Raw genomic sequence first — 22,357 nt, 5'->3', positions numbered from 1 at the left:
GCTCAAGACTGGTTTTCATGACACTCTACTTTCCTCTTCCTTCCTTCCTTCCTTTTTTTTTTTTTTTTCATTCGGCCGTGGCTTGGGCATGAAATACGTGGTAACGCCCATGTGCCACCTGCCCTTTTCTTTCTAAACTGCTCCTTTGCTGAACAGCGGGCACTGCCTGAGCTGAAATGGCGCCCTTAAGCGCCGCCATCTTTGTTCTCCTTCGGTTTGATGCGGTGGCAAATATGTCAGGCGGCTTTGCTGTGTAAGGCACGTTAAAGCCTTGCACGTCGGTTACGTGATGAACTGCCCTGACACCCGAGATGTCTTGTGGCGTCAGCTCGTGCGCGTAGCCGACACCGTCGTCCGCGCAGAGAGCTAATCCGATACCGTATAGCGACACCTGGCGTTGGCACCGAGTTCTGCGCATGCGTCGTTGCGGCGAGGTCGCACGGGACATCCAGTCCACTGTAGCAGCATGACCCTCTACATCCGCGCACTAAAGAAAGAAAGATGGTAAAGGCATCGACAGTTTGGCTTAGCCGTTGCATTTTACCATTTAGCCGTTCAAGCCATTCTCCACGTCGGCATTGTTCCGGCTGCCAACCTTCGGCGACGATCAGTGAAATGGATCCCAAGAATCCCCGCCGGAAGATTCCTTGGAAGCCGTTGGATACGTGTTCGACCGCGTTATGCCTGCTCTCGCGTCCGTCTCTCTCTGCTGATATCTTCTTTTTTTTTTTTTCCCTCTCTTCTGCGTCTCGTATTTGCTGCTGCTTCCGCGGAGGAGTCTCAGGCTGGCCACGTCTCGGCGTTTTAACACATTCCGGGAAGCTCGACGGGTATGACGCGAGAGAAAAAAAAAAGTGCATTCGCGGCCTGTTGCCATCTTTGAACTCAGTTTTAATGCGTCATTTACACCTCATTTTGGTGCCTTCGACCTTCCTCGTTCCTTTCTGCTGTCCGCGCGCAGCTGCTCATCGTTACACCAGGTCGACAGGGTGACCGTATCGCGGTTGAGTTCGTTGCGCGGTTCACCGGCCAGCAAATAAGATTCGACAACCGCGAGTGCGGAAAGCGGCAAAGGAAGAAACTGGCAAGGGGAAATCGCGATGAAAGGAAAAGAGTGAAAAGCCGTTGTCCGACCTGATTATAAGAGAAGGGAGGGGGGCTGCGGCGACAAGCAGCTGCAGCCACTGCCAGAGAAGACGAGGAGGAGGCCGTTCTTCGGTCCTTCGCTTCCTTTTTCCAAGCGGACCGCTCTGAAATAAGGGGGGGGTACGGCAACAGGGTTACTACTTCGTACACGGCTGCTCTCCTCCACGCCCTTCCTACTCCCTGCTACGGCAGTAGCAGCAGCCCGCGTTTCGGGGTCACGGCTTTCTCTGACCGAGACCCGGCCGGCGCGCGCGCACCAGCATCACGCATCGCCGCCGACGCCGGCACCACCGGTCTCTCCCTCTGCCCACCACCCTACAGACGCACGCACACACCCAGGCGTCCTCCCTTTGCTGCCGGCTTTGGGGTTGCGTGCACGGCAATCTGTGTCGCTGCCCCCGCTGTTAATATGCATGCGCTGTGCAGAGGAGGGCTGGATGCAACGTTCCTCCGCCTGTGGTGCTGCTGCTAGAGCCGCCGTTGCTCTCCGGGGCACGAGCCACACCGCACTGGTGGTGGCCCTCTTTGCAGTTTTGTTTGTTCACTTTTTGGAGGCTGCTGATACTTATGCCCCCCCCCCCCCCCACTTCCCCCCTCTCGCGCTATCGGTCGCATCGGTTGTTAATACGCCGGTACGTTTCTCCTTTCTTCCTCTGTGTATTTTGTTACGCTCTGCGGCGTCCAACTTGGCCGGCGAACGACCGTGAAGCCCCCAGTGTCGTCTCCCCCAGTGATGATGCATCCGGAACGGAGCGTTGCCAGAAAGGGACGGCGTTGATACCGTTAATGATGGTGAAGATCGGATGATATGGCCATAGCCTTGGTCGAAGTGCAAACCAGCCAACTCCATTGGTTTGAGCCGCGATCTTCTGCTGCGGTCTCGGCATCTTGGGCGCGCTTTTTACTGAGGACCTCGCCGGTGCTCCGGTACAGCTCTTCTACCGCTCTAATTCTCTGGGGCATTGTCCTCGCCGAGGCCTGACCGCGATTCAGATTCGAGCGTAATTTCAGTTCTCTGACCGAAAGGAAGTCGTGGCCGCGGGACCGTTGTCCGCCGCGGCCTGCCAGATCTCCAGCAAGCAAGGAAAGCCTTTGTTTCGTAGCCCGCGGTTTGCAGAGCCCTGGAAAGCAGCAGATTCGTAATTCACTTTCGAGACGCGCATTGTTCTCTTCTTTGCTTTCCATCTCGCTCGCCGGCCGTCTCCTTCTGTGCCGCGCCCACCGCCGCAACCCTTCTAGCACTGCGAAGTGCGTGCCGCGCGCGCGTGCGTTTCCGTGTCGAGGCGGGGGTTTTCGATCGACGACGACATTGCTCACGTCTTGCTGTCCGCTGCACCCTTGTAATTCTTCCCCTCCTCTTAGTTACGCTTGCGCACTGAGCGTAACTCTTTGGCGCGCCGAGATCGACGGCACGGGTCTCGGCGCCTACGACGATTCGTCGTCGTCGTCTCTGGCGGCGTGCGCGGACGTGCTGCCAGATAGCAGTGCTATGTAGCCGGCGCTGTGTGCGTGTATTCTAAACGCGGAGCGGAAAGCGCGCGTCTCGTGTATAGCTGACGCAATGCCTTTTTCTTTCGCCCTCGGCCAGGTTAGTAGTGACGAGAGCTGCGCGACGGCGGACGTGCCGACCGAGAAGGGTCGAAAGTCTCTCGGCCGGGAATCCAGACGCTACACGTCCCAGCGCGAAAAGCGAATCCGACGCGAGGTTCAAAGTCCCCTGTTGCGGCGCTGTCGGCAACGGGCCCGCCGCTGTACCGCTTATCTGGTGACTCGTAAATTTTTACACACCGCCGCCATCGCCACTACCGTGCATGGCGGACGCCTTTCCGGCACCGGCCGGCGTAGCTGTCCGCTCGGCATCGTTTCCCTCCACGCTCTAGCTCCTGAAGTCATCATCACCGCCCCGACGTCCGCCGCTTATTCGGACATTTTTCCGTTATCTATACGCGCCCTGCTTGCTCGCAGGCTCTAGTATATCTTGCGCTTCGCCTCACCGAGCCTCCGTTATCCGGTTAGTTGTAAAACATTTTATTGTGGGCCGTGGCCAAGGAAGAAGGATTCCTTGAACGCGTCTCGACTAGCTCCCATTTCCGACAGCTCGTGGGGACTTTCTACGACGTCGCCGCGGGCTCTCCGGCGGCTCTTTCTGGAACGAAGGCCTCGGCTGTGTAACGTTCTTTGGCCTTGTCATAGTCCCTATTTCGTTTGACGGGTATTTATTCCTTCAGGAAAGAAGCTCATTGCAACCAGATTGCTCGCGTTCCCCGCGCGTTTGGCCTTTACTGACGCGTTTATAACTTCCTCGATCTTTCGTACTTTTGGGGAAAAACGTTGCGCGGAGTATCGCCAGCACTTGTTCTATAGTGTACAGTATACTTGCATGGTGTATCCATCGCCTCCTTTAACATAATGAACAGTACATGCTTACTGTGCCCGTGCATTGTCTGCTTAAATTCTGGAATGGAGACAAGATGTATGCGAACAGGCCACATGTAACGCAGCATATGTACTACATGGCTGCCTGATACAGGCTGCATCTTTCACAAAATTGCATAGTTTTATGAGACAAGCACAATGTACTGGATGTCAGAAGTGACGACAGCTTGCTCGGTCCCCTACAGCTCTGCTTGCGGGTACAAATTTTAAACAGCTTACAGGTAAAACTTTCCTTGCACAGCTTTTCGAAATGCTTCGTCAGCATTTTGATTCTGGGGCATGTGTGCCTGTTCCTGTTAGCTCTGCCTCCCTTGATTTCTACCTGTTCACTCTTTTTTTTTTTCCTTGCACGCCAGAATGACGCTCCAGAGTGGTATTTCCTGCCTGCCTGCTGTTACAGTTGCTCTCGAGCTGCGGTGCTCTAGCTTCAGTTCCAGGAAAGAGACAGGATCTGATCTCATTTATTTTATTAACTTTTGCTATCCACTCGTGAAACACACGGGGACTCACAACTCTACTTTGATGTAGCGTGCTATCGAGCCCAGAGAAACAGCCTGCCAGGCGTGTTGCAAAGTCTGCTGTGCAGGTGGCTGACTTGCACCATTCCACATCGCTAGTTGGTTGGCTCGAAAAAAAAGCTGCAAGCAGAAAAGAAAGAGCTGCGTGTCTCATCCCTCTCTCCATTTCCCCTCTTTTCTTTCTCTTTTTCCTCTGTGGCTGCCAGCAGGTTGAGCAGAAAGCGCAGCGAGCGGCCTGACACATGACAGAGGATAGACGAGGAGGATGGGGAGGAGGGAGCAGGAAAAGAAGAAAATAACTAACGTGGAGTGGCAGTTCAAAAATGTCGAGCAACCTGTACTCTAGATGCGATGGCTTTCCCTTTCTCGCACGCTGCTCGCACACAAAATGCTGCAGTGTGCATGCTCGCTCTTCTCTATTTGTGCACTTGCTGCCACCCCTCCCGCTGTGATGGCTCCGCCTCCACGTCTGTGTCCTCTAGCCGACCTCGACCAGAGTTGAAGCTGCACGAGAGGAGTCTGACTTCTCGCTTTGTCGTTTTTGCTTCACATTGATGGGAAGAGGGCACTCTGGGAAATTTTTGTGGTTGACGAATGTGGTTGTTCATTCCTTTTCATTCGAGCCTTTTTTGTTTCAACTACTCTTCTTTGGAATTTGTGCGTTCTCAGCGAAATAAGCATGGTTTTAGTTGAGCTTGCCCGATTCGACTCGTGCGTGAGCCATTGCATGTGCTGCAAAGAATAAATTTTCAGACTAAGCTTGCAAGACAGCCTCAACAAAAATACGCCCATATTATTTGTACGTAACCATTTCTGAGTCGCTTTGTTATACCTGTTCGCTTGAATACAGTTATTTCACACCTACGGAGTTTGCAAATATATTTTATGCTTTGAAGCTAAAGTTGCTGCATTTTATTTTTTAATGAGCACTGCTGTATGGAGATGTTGCATCTTAACTACATTTTCTAAACAAGCATATGTAACATGTTAGCTTGCTTGCGAACCACTGTAGATAGCAATTTTTTTTTTTTCGGAAGGTTTCACTGTGAGGTGTAGGTTACGTGTCCTCTTGATATGTTTTACCAGCTTGTTCTCATCGGCTGATCGTTTGTAACTGAGACTGATGCCAAGTGCCTCGTACAAAGCTGAATGTCGGACTCTTAATAACAGCTTGTAAAGCTTTGTTGACCGGCAACAATGCTAAGCTTCTTGCTGGTTCTATTTTCAGTGGCAAACAACAGATGAAAGAAATGTCAGTAGAACCTTTCACTCTACTTGAAAAGCTCAATTTGTTAGCCCTTTGTTTAAAGGAGACATCTCTATCTGAGTACTACTAACCACATTAGTATCCCCAAAATGGCTTTACCTCTATGTACTCAGTGAGCGCTTACATTCATGTGGAGCAAATCATTTTGTGGACGTGACAGTCAAAGGCCCAGCTTTGCTGGCAACAGTTTAGCCTGTGCCGCTTGAGCGCGATGGCGGCAGGTGTTTTGCCTACCTCGTGAGCTCAGCAGCTGGGAAGGGGAGTGGGAGGAGCCAACAAGGGAAACAAACGTGGTGGCACCCTGGGGAGGCAGCCGCATTCAGGCGGAACGGAGGAGGCCCACTCTGCCGTGCTTGAATGGACAGATGTCGTCAGTGCAGGCACAGAGTTGAGGGTAGGGGGGGGGGGGGGGGAGCGGTGAGTGAGGAGGAAAGGGGAACAGCCTCTTCCTCTCATTGTCACCTTTTCACCTCTGGGTGCCCCATGTGCTGCTGATGCAGTCACCGTGTCTTTGTTTCCCGGCTGGTCCATTTGATGGCTCCTGTCTAAATGAGGAGCACCTACAAAAGGCTTAGCAACATGTTAGTGCTTGTGTTACTGTTGTTGCTGGCTGACCAGCCAGTCTGCTTGCAGATAATGACTCGTTTTTGTCTTATTACCCGGAGTTTTGACGGCATCTGCGGCACAGTGGACAAAAAGCAGAATTCGCTGAAACATTGCTATCTGGGTTGATATTTATCGTTCCATTACATCCACCGCCATTGTCGGTATGCTTTCATTGTTCTTGGCTGCTTGATAGGTTTTCTGCTTATCGGGCACTTCATGTGCACTACAAAGACAAGTGCTGCACTCAAAATAGGGTCATGTAGGCAAACAAAAGTTTCATTGAAACTCGTGCACTCCGGAGGTTACAGACAGGCCGGGTATCTTTGCTGGTCTCGTCTTCTGGGAACGTGGGGCAGAATTTCATTGTCGGTCACAGCGGGTGGGAGTGTCTTGCACTAAGAATCTGAGCATCAGTGGTGTGTCGCCATGCCTTTACAGTCTGTCAGTTTAAGAAAAGAGTTGCATCTGACACATAGAAGAACAAGCTGGCTACAGTAGTTCATAGACGCTGTTGAATTTGAACCAGCCCGTACTCTTGATTCCACTGATCACCAACACTTCCTTGTGTCAGTGGTGTTGCATCTTGTGGCAGTGTTCGGAGTAAGGGAAGCAGCAGTTACGGCATTGAATGTAGCTGAATTGGGCCGTTGGCTGCAACAGGTGTGCCGTGGAGAGAAGGGAGCGGCTGAAAATGGAAGGTCTGCGCATGTTTGCCGAGCACTCCTGAAGCGAGGTGGCCACTTCGATTGTCCTTATCAGGGGCACACTTTCCCTTGTAGGGTCATGCCGACGTAGGCAGTATCGGAGGCGATAGAGCTTGGCTAATCTTGCCGCATGGGCGGCGCAAGGCTAGCTTCTCTTTGATGAGGGTGGGTGGACCCTCTCTCCTTTTCCCACTGCCATTTCCGTTAGTGGGCACACCAAGCTTCAGGCAGGCTTTGGCTCACCCTGTCCAGAGAGGGTGCATGCCTGGTCTATCCTGTTTTAGTATAAGGTCTGTGAAACGGACTTTCATTTAAGGTTTTGGGGAAAGCTGGAATAGGTATTTACTATTCTGGCACTAAGGTCTTGGTCAAATACCACTGGCTCACAACAGGGCTTCTTTTATTTTTTTCCAGAAGAGGCTAACACTTGTTTCGACCTTGATAGATAAGGAAACAAGGAAAACTTTTTTTATACATGGGTTTGTCTCATTTTTGAATGGCTGTTCTCTTAGTGGAGTTAAATTTTTATGTGTTTCCTGTCTTTTGTCTGTTTCTCCAGGCTAACAATGAAGATGGGCAAGAAATTTCCCTCCTCTTGGAGCAGCAAAGGGAGCGCATTCAGGTATGCCATTTTGTGCTTGCTTTGAGGTGTTTGCTGCTGCCTACTGAGACACTGGATTATAGCCTCTATCATGCAATGTTAAGGGCTGAATTAGACAGTTCGATGGAGGTGAAAAGCAATGCACCCGTGTACTGTGCGATGTCATTGCACGTTAAAGAACCCCAGGTGGTCGAAATTTCCGGAGTCCTCCACTACGGCGTCTCTCATAGCCTGGGTCACTTTGGGACGTTAAACCCCACAAACCAAACCAAACTAAACCAGACAGTCTAGCAGCCATTTGCTACTTGGATGGTGCTGGAAGTAAAAGCTTGCGCATTGGGAGAGCTCAGTACGATGGCCGTGCATGAAGTTATTCTTGTTGTTTTACCCACTTTTCTTTGATAACAACTTTTTGCGCCCAGTGTTGTTTTTTGTTCTTTTGCTGAAGCCAAAAGAATATGGGTGCAGTATTGGGGAAAACTAAAATTTAATTTCATTGCTCCCTGCGCAAGCAGTGTCATTCGTGCAAGTGCATTGCCATCTAATTCTTGGTGCGCAAATTGCACAGTGTAGCATTCAGTTCATGCAGCATGCTCTAGGTGCAGAGGGATAAAATTCCTTTGGCAAGGTCACAATCCATGAGCTTGAGACTGCAGGCATACACTGGGGCCAGAGTGATGTGTAATTGCACTCTTTACATGCAGTAAGAGAAGCGCATGGGATGTTTTCTCCTTGCCTTTCTGTGCAGGAGCTTGAAAAAGCGCTCTCTGAGGCTGCCATTCAGCGACAGGAAGAGGTGGCCACCCTGCAGAGTCATCATGCCAGGCAGCTTGCAGAGTCACGGGCTCAGCAACAGCAGCAGCAGCAGGGTATGGCTGCAGGTACGTTTTATAAGTCCCCATTTCTGTGTTCCCATGCTCTGTGTTCTTGGCCAGTGCCACAAATAGCTCGAGCAGTATCGTCTCGGCGTGCACTCTAGTAGTCTTGACAGCCTCATTGGTGATCTTTTCAGCACCTGTAAGCGCTGAGGTGAACAAGCCCTCTGGCATCTTCTTTCCCACAGAAAGCTTTTTAATGCTGGCAAGAAAAGAAATTGGGGTCGGGCTTTTACTGTTGGTGACTGCTCGTGATACATGTAATAGCTATTCTTGATTGAATGTTTTGCTGCATGGAACTTTAGATATCTTAATAGCCAAGAGCATCTCTCATAGCCTGAGTCTTTTTGAGGCGTTAAACCCTACAAACTAAACCTTAATAGCCAAGAGGGCTATTAAGCACACTGAATGACTGGAGCTCACGAGTTTAAACACTGATCTGGTTCTGCCCTCCACATTGGTCACACATTCTTGCTTGCTTCGGACATTGTGCTTGTTGCAGGTGGTTAAAAAATATGGAGCTATGGGCTGCAGTGCACGAGTTGAGTGTTTGATATCTGCCACACAGCACCCACACTCTTATGAAGATTCTTGTGATCACAGTGTATATAGAGCTGTCTATTACCGAGTCTCCCATAGACAAGAATATGCGTTCGTTGTGTGAAAATTGTAATTCTCTTATTGGTTATTCAGGGCCTTTGCAGTTTCTTTAAAGTTTTCTAGCTCCAGTGCATTTGCCACTGTTGTCTGAAAGGATGTGCGGCTTTTTGGCACTTTGGTATTTTTTCCAGTCTTAATTTTATTGGAAGGGAACTATAACATACAGATTGCCATATTCAGTTGCACTCAAAACTGATTTCCTACAAGAAGCTGATTTTGGGCTTTTATAATCTTTTGTAGGAGCTGAAGTATCACCCCCGCAGCAAGGATCTAATGCAGAACTACAAACACCTGTTCTGGACTCCGCCGTGAAACCAGAGGTGCAGAGGAAAGCCAGGCTAAGGGATGGTGGCTGCCAGACTGACATTGTGCCTGGTGGGTTACATTGTGTGGGACATAGTTAGTGTGTTGGCTAGGTCTGCAACATTCTTCTTTGTGTTCTACTTCCAGATAACACAGTTGAGTTGTTGCTTCAAGAAAAGCAGCAGTTGGAAGCAAGCCTTGTGGAACTGGACCAACAAAATCAGGCAAGCTTTGTTTAAACACCATTGCTGTTGCAGCTCCCCTTTGAGGAGCATCAAGTTTCACCATACATACTGTCGTGACGCTGGGGCTACGTCGACCCGGCCTTCACTTGGTAGCGTGCAGAGACTCGGGGTTGAAGTAGGATTGAATCTTCGAAGTTGGTGAAATATGTACAAGCAGGTTTACTGGCACTTTGAGAAAACGTATTTACAAGAATATTTACATGAAAAAGAAGGGTACATCAGCAAAATGGCAAGCGTTAAGAGTTCATAGCAAGAAGCGACTGGATGAGCCGTTTACCCAGGGCCCAGAGCGACATTTCGTGCTCTGCAGCGTCCTTAAAAACCCCCCCTATGTCCAGCCCCTCTCTGAAGATGCTGACCAACCAAATCCAGGGCACGCCCCTCAGGTATCGGCATCCAATCGAACACATCACTGCACTGATGGTCTGAAGCACTGACTGGTCCGGCATTCATTCGTTGGGCGTGATCACTTGTTGGCGGGAAAAGCCTGGGAACGGCGAGGAGAGGAGGTACATTTCTATTCTTCAGCAAAGAAACCACAGGCTGGTTCTGACAAGGGGTTTTACTTCTCAGAAACCCGAGTGCACGTGGCGCCGCATAGGGCTCCCAACATGTCCCTTTTCGACAATTGCAAATCTTTCCTGCATTCCCGGGAAATCACTTAATGGCCGTATGAGTCATGCTCCTTTCTTGTCCTGCACGTCAGCGGACATGTCACTCTGTCGTCTCCTTTGGATAGGAGGCATTCATCACTGGAGGATAGCACTTCTCGACTGGAAGGGTGAACAAAAGAAAGCACTTCCTGCTATTTCCCGCAGGGGGACGTTTCTTTGTGTTTTTCCAGACGTTCTCTTGACAGGGCCAATTTGGCATTTGCAGGTTGTCCACAAAGCAAAACATGCTTACAAAACAGGATTCCTGGAAACAGGCTCACTTAGAGCCAATGGACCATCACCACATATTCACAAAACTTTTCCATGCCCACAGGCGAACAATAGAGCGCGCAAATGCGGATGCTTGGTCGTAACAGCCTCCTCCCCCGCCAGAAGAGACTCGGAGGGCAGCAGCCGCAGCTGCTGCATGAAGAGACGACTTAATGGCCTGCACGTGAACGCTTGAAGCTCGCTGTTGCATGTCGCGTTGTCTTGATTGTTGTAGGCCAAATTGCTTGAGCTATCTGAAACTCAACCACATGTCGAAGCAAGCACTCGGCTCCCGTCTGAAGAGACCAGGTCAAAAGAAAACTGCCATTGTTGTTCGAGAAAAGCCCACTCTCAAGACGTTCAGGACCCACGTATGCCTCGAAAACCAAACGTGCTGCTTTACATAGTCATCTATATTCAAGCGCACAAAAAAAAAAAAAAACCTGATTATCAATTTGGATACATGGTGAGGAACATCTCGGACCGCTTAGAAAGAGCGGCTAAGCGCGTCCGCATTCCCATTTAACTTCCCCTTTTTGTATCTTATTTCAAAATTGTACTGCTGTAAAATCAAGCTCCACCTAAGAAGGCGACTGTTCTTCGATGTCGCAGTTTGCAGCCAAGCCAGGGGACAATGGTCCGTCTCTACGGTGAATTTGGCCCCTCCAAGATAGCACTGCAATTTTTGAATGGCCCATACAATGCAAGCGCATTCCTTCTCTGACGCGCAATAAGCCCTCTCTCTAGAACTCAGTTTTCTGCTCAAGTAGAGCACGGGGTGCTCATTACCGTCGTCATCTCTCTGGCAGAGAACAGCACCTAACCCTCGATCACTGGCATCACACTGGACCGTGAATTCTCGGCCATAGTCTGGAGCTCGCAATACCGGACGGCTAATCAGCACAGCCTTCAGGTTTACGAAGGAGGCTTCCTTTTGTTCGTCCCAGACTACATTTGTCGGTTCTGTCTTGCGGAGAGCGTCGGTCAGAGGGCTAGCCAAAGCTGAATAGTTAGGGATGTAGTGATTGTAGTACCCAGTCAGACCCAGGAATGCTCGAATTTCCGTCTTCGTGCTCGGCCGCGGGTAGTCTGCTACCGCAGAAATCTTAATCTCGCTGGGTTTCCTGAAACCTTGACCTACATTGTGACCCAAGTAGTCCACGGTCGCCCTTGCCAGGCAACATTTCTCGGCCTTTACGGTTAGTCCAGCTTGACGCAAAAGGCTCAGTACAGCTCTTAGATGTACCATATGGTCCGCCCATGAGTCGGAAAAAACCGCAATGTCGTCTAAATAAGGCACCGCGAATGTTTCACACCCCTTTAAAACCCTATCCATGAGTCGGGAAAAACAAAATGGAGCATTTTTGAGCCCGAAACTCATCATTGTTGGCTGGTAGCTGCCCGTCGGAGTGACGAAAGCCGCGTATCTGCTGGCGCGTTCAGTGAGCGGTACTTGCCAGTATCCTCGAGTAAGGTCCAGCGTAGTCACATATGCCGCTCTACTGACCTGTTCTACTCTCTCCTCAATATTCGGAATAGGATACACTTGATCCCTGGTGAGAGAATTTAGCTTTCGGTAGTCTACCACAGGCCTAGGGTCTTTACCTGGAGCTTCTACTAAGATCATAGGCGAAGCATAATCGCTTTCCGAGGGTTTTATTACTCCCAATTCCAGCATGCGAGTTACTTCCCTATCCAGAATTTCTCTTTGCCTTGGAGAAAATCGGTAGCACCTTGATCGCACTGGCACGTCTGAAGTCAGCTCAATATCGTGCTCAGTCAAATCAGTTCTGCCTGGCCTGTCCACGAAGCAGGCCTCAAACTCTGTTATTATCTCGCCCAGATCGGACAGCTGGGATTTCTTTAGTTCTCCTCTCTGCTCCGTCTTTTTGAGAAGCTCCTGAGCGTTGCTTCCTTTTCCGCTGAGGCAAATCAAGTTGTCCCCCATCTCCTCGGGAAGGTTTAACGTTAGATTTACCACGGCTTCCCTCTGCACATAAGGCTTCATAAGATTGCAATGATAAATGCGCACTTCTTTACGCCTACCGGGAATTTTCACTGCGTAGTTAGTGTTAGAAAGCTTTGCAACGACTTCAGCCGGTCCTTCCCACTGTACTTCGAGCTTATTCTGCCTTGAACTTCTCAGCAACATCACCTGGTCCCCGATACAAAACGTCCTTTGACGGGCTGACTTATCATAGTACACCTTGGAACGAGCCTGGGCTGACTTCATGCTGGCCTCAACGAGTTCCTTAGTGTTATGTAAGCGATTCAAGAGGTTCAGAATGAATTCTACTACTGTTGGGTCTTCTCCGCGCCCCTCCCAGGCTTCGCGCACCATTCGCAAAGGTGAGCGCAGTGACCTTCCGTACACCAACTCGGCTGGGCTAAATCCAGTGGATTCGTGCGGCACTGACCGCAAAGCGAAAAGCGCTGCAGGCAGGCAGGTATCCCATTCGCGCTTGTTTTCATAGCACAGTCCCCTCAGGACTCGTTTGAGAACAGAGTGCCATCTTTCTACGCTGTTGCTCTGCGGATGATGGATCGAGCTATGCACTACCTTAATGCCGCATCGCTCGAGAAATGAGGTGGTGAGGACACTCGTGAAAACGCTACCCTGATCACTTTGTACCTCGGAAGGGAATCCAACTCGTGCAAACACTGACAGCAGCGAATCCACTACACTCTCGGACGTCACCTCGCGCAGCGGAACAGCCTCTGGAAACTTTGTGGCTGGGCATAACATAGTGAGGATATAACGGTACCCTGACTCGGTCACAGGAAGTGGCCCAACTATATCTATTACTAACCGGTGAAACGGCTCGGTAATGATTGGTACTAACACCATCGGAGCTTTCCACTTATCTTGCGCCTTTCCAACCCGCTGGCACGTGTCGCATGACCGTACAAAATTTTCCGTGTCCTTAAAACATCCAGGCCAATAGTATTCTTGCAACAGCCTCTGCTTTGTTTTCTTTATTCCAAGGTGACATGACCACGAGCTGCCATGGGAAAGTCGCAGTAAGTCTCCGCGGTACTTTTGGGGAACGACTAATTGGTCCCGCTCTACTCCGCGCTTATCCTTGAATAAGCGATACAGCACTCCCTTTCTCATCTCGAAAGAAATATTGTTTGCTGTCTTAGTGGCGCGGTGGCGCTCCCTTATCTCCTGTATATTGGGATCATTGGCTTGCTCTATAGCTAAGTCCTCTCGGGTTCCACTTAAAAGTCTCGTGAGATTACTAGACACTGGCGGCAAGAGGTTACTCTCAAGAACGTCCTCATTCCGCGTCTCATCAAGCTCACTTTCAAGTTGACTTATCTGAGATGCCTCGCTCTCAAAGTTTTCTGACCTGCTATCTTCCGCATTTACCATTGTTTTAACTGCCGTTTCCTCCGCTGTGGATTTTTCTGGAATGAGCAGTGTAGCTAGTTCTCGCGCCTTTGAACGTGTTAAGGCTTGCACAACTCTGTCTCCGAAAAGGATGCCCCTCTTTCGCAGCAGCATGTCCGATTTGTTGGAGAACAAATACGGATAGCACTTAGGAAGCTTTCCTGAAACGGCAGCCTCGGTTGTTAATTCGCCGAAAGGGCCCTCGATGACCACGTTCGCGATCGGCAAGCACACACTCTGTTCCTCAACTACCTGTCGGATCCATGCACACTGTCCTGTATAGTCGGAAGGCGATACATACGCCGGATGGACAACATCCATCGTTGCGGCCGAATCGCGCAGTACCTTGCAAGGCTTCCCGTTGACTACTAGGTCATGCAGGTAGGGTTCTAAAAGCTGCATATTTTCATCGCAGTCCCTGACATACGAGAAAGCAATCTTTTCTTTCCGGCAGTTGACGGCAATGTGACCCTGCTCATTACACCTAAAGCATGTGAGCGGCTTCCTAGCCTCAAGCTTATTCTTTGTGTTCTGCACGTTGGTCACTTCCCCACTTTTCTCACTGCCGTCCTTTCTAGGGAATTTGCCTGAAGAAACCTTCATTTCTTCGTTTCCAACTCTAGCAAAGTGCCTTTCCTGACGGTTTTTCATACTGAACTTGGGATTGCGGGGCCTATCCACTGCTGGGTTGCTGAATTGTCGGCGCGAAGCATACTCCTCAATAAGTTCGGCAGCTTCAGTTGCCGACTTAATTTCGCCTCGGTCCTGTAACCAATTTCTTTCTTTTTCTGGGAGGCAGTTATAAAACTGCTCCAAAAGAATTTGCTCGACTACAGCGTCCCTATCACTGTAGGAATCTGTGCTCTTTAGCCACTCGCCCAAATTAACTCTTAAATTGTACAGGAATTCAGGGTAACTCTCGTCCCTGGACTTAGTAGCTTTCCGAAAACGTTGTCTGAACGCCTCGGCGCTAAGCCTATACTTTCTCAGAAGGCAAGCTTTGACCTTCTCGTAGTTGTCCGCGTCCTCCTTGCTTAGCCGCGCGACAACCTCCGCTGCCTCGCAGGGCAGAACCGTCAATAATCTCTGAGACCAAGTGTCTCGCTGGAAGGACAGTTTTTCGCAGGTTCGCTCAAAGTTAGCCAGATACAGACCGATATCCCCTGATATCACATATGGCTGCATGTACTTTGACATCTTGAAATCTGCCTCCTTGTTGAGAAGAGGTACCGCTAGCTGGGGACAATTGCCCGACCTCTTGCTCAACTCTAGTTCTAATTTCCGGAGCTCAATTTCTTGGTCCAGCTTTTTTGCTTCTCTTTCACGCTTCTTTTCCTCTTTTTCCCACTCACGTTCGCGCTCCCTTTCCTCTTTTTCCCTCTCAAGTTCACGCTCACGCCTCTTTTCCTCTTTTTCCCGCTCTTTCTGCTCTTTTTCCCGCTCCTTCTGCTGTCTGAGCTGTTCCTTTTTTTGACCGATGAGGTTCCATGCTTCACTGAGCTCCTCATCATCGGCTCCCAAATCTGTGATTGCCTTTATAATCAAAGGTTTTCGTGCCAAACCACTTGTATCAATTCCCAATTCCTCACACAATTGCAACAGTTCCGGTTTCTGCAGCTTTTGTAGGTCCATGATCGCTCCGAGTGTCGGCTACTTCCAAAACAACAGTGCAAACTACCAAACCTAAAGGCGTTTCCACACTCTCTTTACCAGTTCTAAAATCTAACCCTGTTCTAGAACCTGGTCCACATCAGAAGAAAAGCCAAGCACTCACCCACACATGCGATCGATGTTCCGAGCTGCCCTCTTGTTGGCCGATTGTTGCTCCTGCTTGTTGCTTGAGATGCCACCTCCGATCACAAGGTGTTGTGGCTTGTAGCTTCAGATCCACCTCCAATCACCAGATGTTGTGGCTTGTAGATTCAGATCCCAACGCTGGGCACCAGTCGTTGTGCTTGTAGATTCAGATCCCACCGCTGATCACCAGTTGTCGTGACGCTGGGGCTACGTCGACCCGGCCTTCACTTGGTAGCGTGCAGAGACTCGGGGTTGAAGTAGGATTGAATCTTCGAAGTTGGTGAAATATGTACAAGCAGGTTTACTGGCACTTTGAGAAAACGTATTTACAAGAATATTTACATGAAAAAGAAGGGTACATCAGCAAAATGGCAAGCGTTAAGAGTTCATAGCAAGAAGCGACTGGATGAGCCGTTTACCCAGGGCCCAGAGCGACATTTCGTGCTCTGCAGCGTCCTTAAAAACCCCCCCTATGTCCAGCCCCTCTCTGAAGATGCTGACCAACCAAATCCAGGGCACGCCCCTCAGGTATCGGCATCCAATCGAACACATCACTGCACTGATGGTCTGAAGCACTGACTGGTCCGGCATTCATTCGTTGGGCGTGATCACTTGTTGGCGGGAAAAGCCTGGGAACGGCGAGGAGAGGAGGTACATTTCTATTCTTCAGCAAAGAAACCACAGGCTGGTTCTGACAAGGGGTTTTACTTCTCAGAAACCCGAGTGCACGTGGCGCCGCATAGGGCTCCCAACATGTCCCTTTTCGACAATTGCAAATCTTTCCTGCATTCCCGGGAAATCACTTAATGGCCGTATGAGTCATGCTCCTTTCTTGTCCTGCACGTCAGCGGACATGTCACTCTGTCGTCTCCTTTGGATAGGAGGCATTCATCACTGGAGGATAGCACTTCTCGACTGGAAGGGTGAACAAAAGAAAGCACTTCCTGCTATTTCCCGCAGGGGGACGTTTCTTTGTGTTTTTCCAGACGTTCTCTTGACAGGGCCAATTTGGCATTTGCAGGTTGTCCACAAAGCAAAACATGCTTACAAAACAGGATTCCTGGAAACAGGCTCACTTAGAGCCAATGGACCATCACCACATATTCACAAAACTTTTCCATGCCCACAGGCGAACAATAGAGCGCGCAAATGCGGATGCTTGGTCGTAACAATACCTTTGTTCTTTTATTTATTTCTAACCTTGTGGCAAATGCCTGTCAAAGGAAGACAGCTCTTCACTCAATGGCACTGACCTGTTGTGACTTTCCAGTCAGCCATCTTGCTGTTGCAGCTCGGCTGCTGTCAGCTGCAGAGCAGGTGACTGGGATTACATGACAACAGGCCGACACTCGGATTCAGGGTTTCCTTTGTTTCTGAAATATATGCGACTTTATAGCAGTGAAAATAATTCTTTAGCTAGAAAATGGTTTTATTCGATTCTTGCATTGAAATAGAAATTTCTGTAATGACATAACGTAAGAAGTGGAAAAATTGAATGCCATCAAAATTTCCCAATCTGCTTTCAGTTGTCTGGTCCTTGTAGTGGAATCGGAAGTTTCTAGCGGAGTTGAGCTTTGCAAAGTGCCAACTATAGTTGCTCGCATATTGAAGTCTAACCCCAGAATAGTAAGCTCTGACACTCGTTACACAATTAATCTCTATTACAGGAGGCCATTGCTAAACTTCTTGCCCTAAAAACAAAACTCGAGGCAGAAAACCGTCAACAAGCCCGAGAGCTGCAGAGGCTGCAAAAGCTTTGTGAAAGCCATCAGAAAACAACTTTGTGTCAAGCCTTACAGACTGATTGCATACCTCTTAGCGATGCAGCAACAGAGACAGAAGCTTGTAGCCAACCTGTTGCCGTCTCTTCAGTCACTGTACAGACTGAACTTCTGCTAGAATCTTCCTGTCACCTCTCAGGTTGTGAATCAGAACTAAGACCTGGAGTAGATACTCACTGTGCGACCAAGGAAGGCTGTGAAGACACTAAACTAAGGGAAAGCCTCGATGAGGCACGAGAGAAGTGTATCCAGCTTGAGAGGGAGCTTGCCAACCGCAGTGCCCGTGAGGGAGAGCTGGAAAAGAAGATGCAGGAATTGACAGCCAGTGCCAAAATGGCTGCTTCCAACAACGTCTTTGGTGAGCGTCAGGAAGGGGACGGAGCCGCAGCCCAGGACACACACACAGTCAACCTGGAAGAACGCCTCCGCAGCTTGCAGGCAGACAAAGATCGCATCCTGTCTGTGATGAACGAAAAGTCTCGTGAAAGCAGCTCGCTCAAGGCAGAGGTGCATCGGCTGCTCGGCGTTGTTGCCCAAGAGCGCCAGGCTGTCGCCAAACTGCGGCGTGAAAAAGAGCAGCAGATGGCTTCGGCAGGGGCCCGAGAAAATGAAGACACAGAGCTCGCACGGGAGGCCCTTCGCAACCTTTCACAGCTTGTGCGAGACCGCGAACTCGAGGTGGAGGCCGAGAAGCAGAAGAACAGCACCCTGCTTCAGCTTCTGCGGCAGTGCTCACCCGTTGATGGGGAGCAGCTGAAGGACCTGCTCGAAGAGCGCGAGTCATTGGCACAGCGAGCTGCCCTTGCAGATGAGGAGCAGAGTCGCCTCAAGTTAGTGCTGCAGCAAAAGGAAGGGGAGCTGAGTGACCTGAGGGCCGAGGTCGATAGGCTCACGCTAGACCTGGGTTTGGTTCGCCTGGAGAGCGACTCGGCAAAGCAGAAGTTGGAGGAGAAAGCCAGTGCGCTCGCTGCGGCACGGGAGGAAGCTTTGGCGCTGAGACAGTGCATAGCGGAGCTGGAGATCCGTGTGCAGGAGCTGCAAGACCAGAAGGACCAGCTTGTCCAACAGCAGCATAGTGAAAGGCAACACTTGCAAGGCGTGGAGGAAATCTCAGCTGACAGCGGCTTCCAGAAGTCCCATTCCAGGAGCAGTTCGAGTTCCACACAACCGGAGACCCCATCATTGCAGAAGGACGTCAGCAGCATGAAGGTACTGGCTTCCAGCTCATTAGTTCAGCACTGGCAGATGCAAGCGGAGACGTATCAGAACCAGGTGAGTTGACCGTTTTGTTTCCTTTCCTTTTTGCCAAGTTGACCATCAACTTTTGCCTAATTATATCGTGTTACAGTGTCTGTTTCTTGTTGTGTGTGTATGTGCGTGCTTTAGTTTTACCTTTTATGCTTACACCTGGCCAGGTTCAAGAACTTCAAATGAGAGAGGCCAAGTTAAACAAGGAACTCGAGCGGCTTCGAACCCACCTAATCCAGGTACATTTCCTTTTTACGAGAGCCACCTGTACTTTTCAGGGTGCTTTCTTGCATGCCTTCTAGCCTTCTGTACAGACACATTGAACTCAGCCAGTGTACTATTTGTCCATGCAGATGGAAGAGAGCTATACCCAAGAAGCACTTCAGGCTGAATCCAGGGAGGAGAGCCTTCGGGCCCGGCTGATGAAGCTGGAGGAATGGGCACGTGTATCAGAGTCTGCTGCTCAGAATGCCACGTAAGTGTCCCTACTGTACTTCTAATCTCTTCATGTATTGATGCTTTTGAGGCAAGCAGTGCATGCTAGCTGACCTTTCAATCGCCTCAAGAAACTTTATCATAACCCAGCATGTTTTCAGGAGCTGCGAAGGTGTGCAGTGCCTTTCTTCTTCCTGCATTGTGCATACCCATACATCCCCATTACATAGTCCATTTAGTGGCATCATATTTTGGCCTTGAAATTTTTAATTCATATAATATGCGTAAAGGGTCTTATACTGATCCTTAAGAGACTCCTTTTGGAGACCCCTTTAACAATCCTACAGGGATCCTTGCATAGTTCTTTAGTTCAAGACATAATAAGTTGCTGGATGTCATTGCCATCATTATTCATGGCCTTCCCATCAGCCGGACATTACATTTGCAAATGACAGAAATCTCAAAGGTGATTGGGAACCCACTTGGGAGGTCAGGAAAGATAAAACATAAGCTTTGATTCAAGCTCTGTTACTTTTTTACTGGACATTAAATTCTTCCCATTTCTTTTTCTTCCAGTTGATCTGTTTTGAGTTTCTTTAAGCAAGTCTTAGAGGTTAGAAGACAAGAGTTTCCAGTAAGCCAAGATTTCTTTGTTGCAGTGTCCTGGTGTTATAGAACATTTTTTTCTAGCTGGTAAGCAGGACCACAGAACGATAGATGATGCCTTGTAGTTTGTTGCCTATCCAAGAATTCGTTGAACGTGCTTTTCCAGATAGCTCTCAAGCTCTTCTGGGAGTTTCTCTATTCGCTCAGGCTCTTTGTCCATCTAAAAACGGCGCACCTAAGACAAGAAAACACAGAGAGAGCAGGAGGGACAAGAGCAGTTTCTTGTGCGACAGGTGTCGTGTATCACATTCCCCTTAGCTGAGGCCAGATTTACATGGGCCAGATGGGTAAACATGTGAACGGAAGGTTGCATGACCATGCTGCGTCGCTAAGGACAGGTCATGGTACGAACCTTCCCCTGCACAGCAGAAAATGCAAGGACTGCGAGGATGCGTGTGGGCCAAACCTGGGTGTGACGAGTATTATCGGGCACAAAACACAAAGAGTAGATAGAGAGATATTGGAGGCCTCGAACATAATCACCGCAGATAATCAGTTCTTCATAGATTTTTTTTGCTGGAGAAAGAATGCAGGCTCCTTGGTATCTGATAACCGATTTTGTAGTGTTTTCATGCTGTTTTCCCCTTTAACATATGCAGATTGGTTGCTTCAATCACCCATTGGGTTTAGTTTTTGTCTTGATTTCTTCTGTGTGCTTATATTACAGCTACATCATGGTTCGATTTGATTCTTATGTTGTTAACACTGCTGAATTTTCTGGTGCATTCTCATTGAGTGAAAGATGTTTCTTCAACCATGCATCAGTTGCTAGCGTGCTCTTGTCTCTCATGTTCTCCGTTTTTAGATGGATCATTACCAACTAGCCCAACTTTCTCCTTGTAATAAATGGCCAAGCTTGCCGGCATTATTTACCACTCCTCTTGGTGTGTTTTCAGGGAACAGGCGAACCAGCAAGTCGGTAGCCTGGCACAGCAGCTAGCCTTGGCCCAGTCGCAGCAGTCGGCTCTCGCCGAAGAGTTGCGCCACAGCAAGGCTTCACTCGCCAACCTGCAGTCAGTCCTGGACCACTTCCAGACAGGTAGCCATGTCCTAGTTCTTGTTCCTCTTCAGGTGCCATTGTTCATCTTGCCCTCTGTGTTCGCATGTGCCTGCCATATTCATCTCAAGCACAACCCTGTGTGACACATTTGGGTTATAAATGCATTAGCTTCTGTGACAGAAGGATCTTGCCAGGTCTCGACAAGACATTTCATGTGGTATCATTATTTTCTCTATTGAAGGCAGAATATCTGCAGTCTGAACAGTTTGGGCAGTCGTCTTAACTCGCTGTCTTATTCCTCTTTGCATCTGACCTTAAGCAGTATTACAGAAGTGTTATTCTCAAATTTTCCAAGTCCAGCATCGTATAAGTGGAGCGATGTTACAACACTGCACTTTAGTACCAAAAACAAATTAATTGAAAAATAGCTTTCTATGTAGTTATGTTGTTTTGCACCCAGCTTCTGCAGTCCAGTTGGCACAGCTGGATATGAGAACAGTCTTTTGACACATTTTTCAAGAGCGCAGCACACTAGGAGATGGTATTTTTCCAGGTTGAGTTTTAGTTGTTCTTATTTGTTGGCTCCACTTCTTTACCAACTCTGTGTCACCCTGGTGTGTGTGCGTGCATGTGTGTGTGTTTTACCTGGAGAGTACTTGCTCATTTATGTATGCTTAGTTTTCTCCATTTGTAATAACTCTGTTTTGGGGACAATGTGTAGAGCTTATTTTGGTTTATCTTTGGGCTGATCGACACTGCCTGGCCTCTTGGATGTTTGCAGAAAAGGACAGGGAGGTTCAGCTGCTCCGTTCTTCATACGAGTCCCAGTTGTCTATGGAGAGAGAGAAGTCCCAGCAGCTTGTAGCTCTGGTCACTCAAAAACAAGTGAGTTCTCGCGGAAATCCTTTTGGAGCAGTAGGAGGGCTTGTGCTAAGGCTGCAAAGACCTTTCCAGTTTTGTACCTCCATCTGCTGGCTGGCAATGTAAAGAAAAGCTGTAGAGAACTATGACCTTCAGATAAAGGCATTTGTAAGAATGGATTCCACCTAGGAACTGAAAAGAAGTGTACCTCGGGATGTAGCAGTTGTTCCAGATTTGATAACAGGCACTTATCATTGCTTTGCACTCAAGGAGCCCTGTGAAATTGCGACAGGAGGAGGGTCGATGAAATTGCAGCTTCAAGTTTGCATGCCACATACTTTATGATTACAGTGTTTTCTGTTCCAAGTCAGGTTTGAAAGCTGCGCAGTTGTTGACGTACATTGTCCTTGTGTTGGCACCGTGTTCCATTGAGGCGTTTACCGTTGGTCAATGTGTAGGAGCAACTAGAAGGAAGCAGAGATGCTCTCGAAGCTGCTGAGCGGCTAAGCCAACAGCTGGACCGACGAGAGGAAATGATAGCAGCACTGAAACAGCAAAGTGAGTCTGGTTGTCTTGTCTCAGCACGCATTTCCATCGCCCTTTTCCCCCTCCATTTGTCTTTTCTTTTTGCACTGATGTCTCAAGCACGGATTCAGCACCCCCTGGCACCCTGTGGGAGGGGAGCGCTGGTGGTGCATTGGCAACGGAGGTCTTTGCACGCCAACTGCCCGGGGAGAGACGCCATTCTGCACCGGTGTCTTGCCGAGGCGTAATCTCATTTGGTATCTCTGGGGAGATGAGGGACGCCCGGGGAACCAGATGAGATGCTGTCTCGGGGAGGCCCACCCATGCATGGCACACACACTCGCACACCACTGCACGTCTTCTTCT

General features: G+C 49.3%; 1 protein-coding gene across 3 annotated transcripts in view; it reads left to right on the top strand.

The window, feature by feature from the left end:
- LOC146176274 (uncharacterized) overlaps positions 1-22,357 on the top strand; it is a 91,438-nt gene that overhangs the window by 62,932 nt on the left and 6,149 nt on the right. For all 3 annotated transcript variants that reach the window (XM_084582594.1, XM_084582593.1, XM_084582592.1), the window contains 10 exons: positions 7,237-7,299; positions 8,027-8,159; positions 9,054-9,188; positions 9,264-9,340; positions 17,143-18,528; positions 18,672-18,743; positions 18,858-18,979; positions 20,502-20,644; positions 21,387-21,490; positions 21,925-22,024. In XM_084582594.1, the coding sequence (XP_084438720.1) occupies positions 7,237-7,299; positions 8,027-8,159; positions 9,054-9,188; positions 9,264-9,340; positions 17,143-18,528; positions 18,672-18,743; positions 18,858-18,979; positions 20,502-20,644; positions 21,387-21,490; positions 21,925-22,024 (2,335 nt within the window). The remainder of the gene's footprint in view (positions 1-7,236; positions 7,300-8,026; positions 8,160-9,053; positions 9,189-9,263; positions 9,341-17,142; positions 18,529-18,671; positions 18,744-18,857; positions 18,980-20,501; positions 20,645-21,386; positions 21,491-21,924; positions 22,025-22,357) is intronic.

Source organism: Amblyomma maculatum, chromosome 10 (genome assembly GCF_055883805.1).
Source record: "Amblyomma maculatum isolate TAMU_Amacu chromosome 10, ASM5588380v1, whole genome shotgun sequence".
NCBI lineage: Eukaryota > Metazoa > Arthropoda > Arachnida > Ixodida > Ixodidae > Amblyomma > Amblyomma maculatum.
This window is presented reverse-complemented; position numbering and strand designations above follow the sequence as displayed.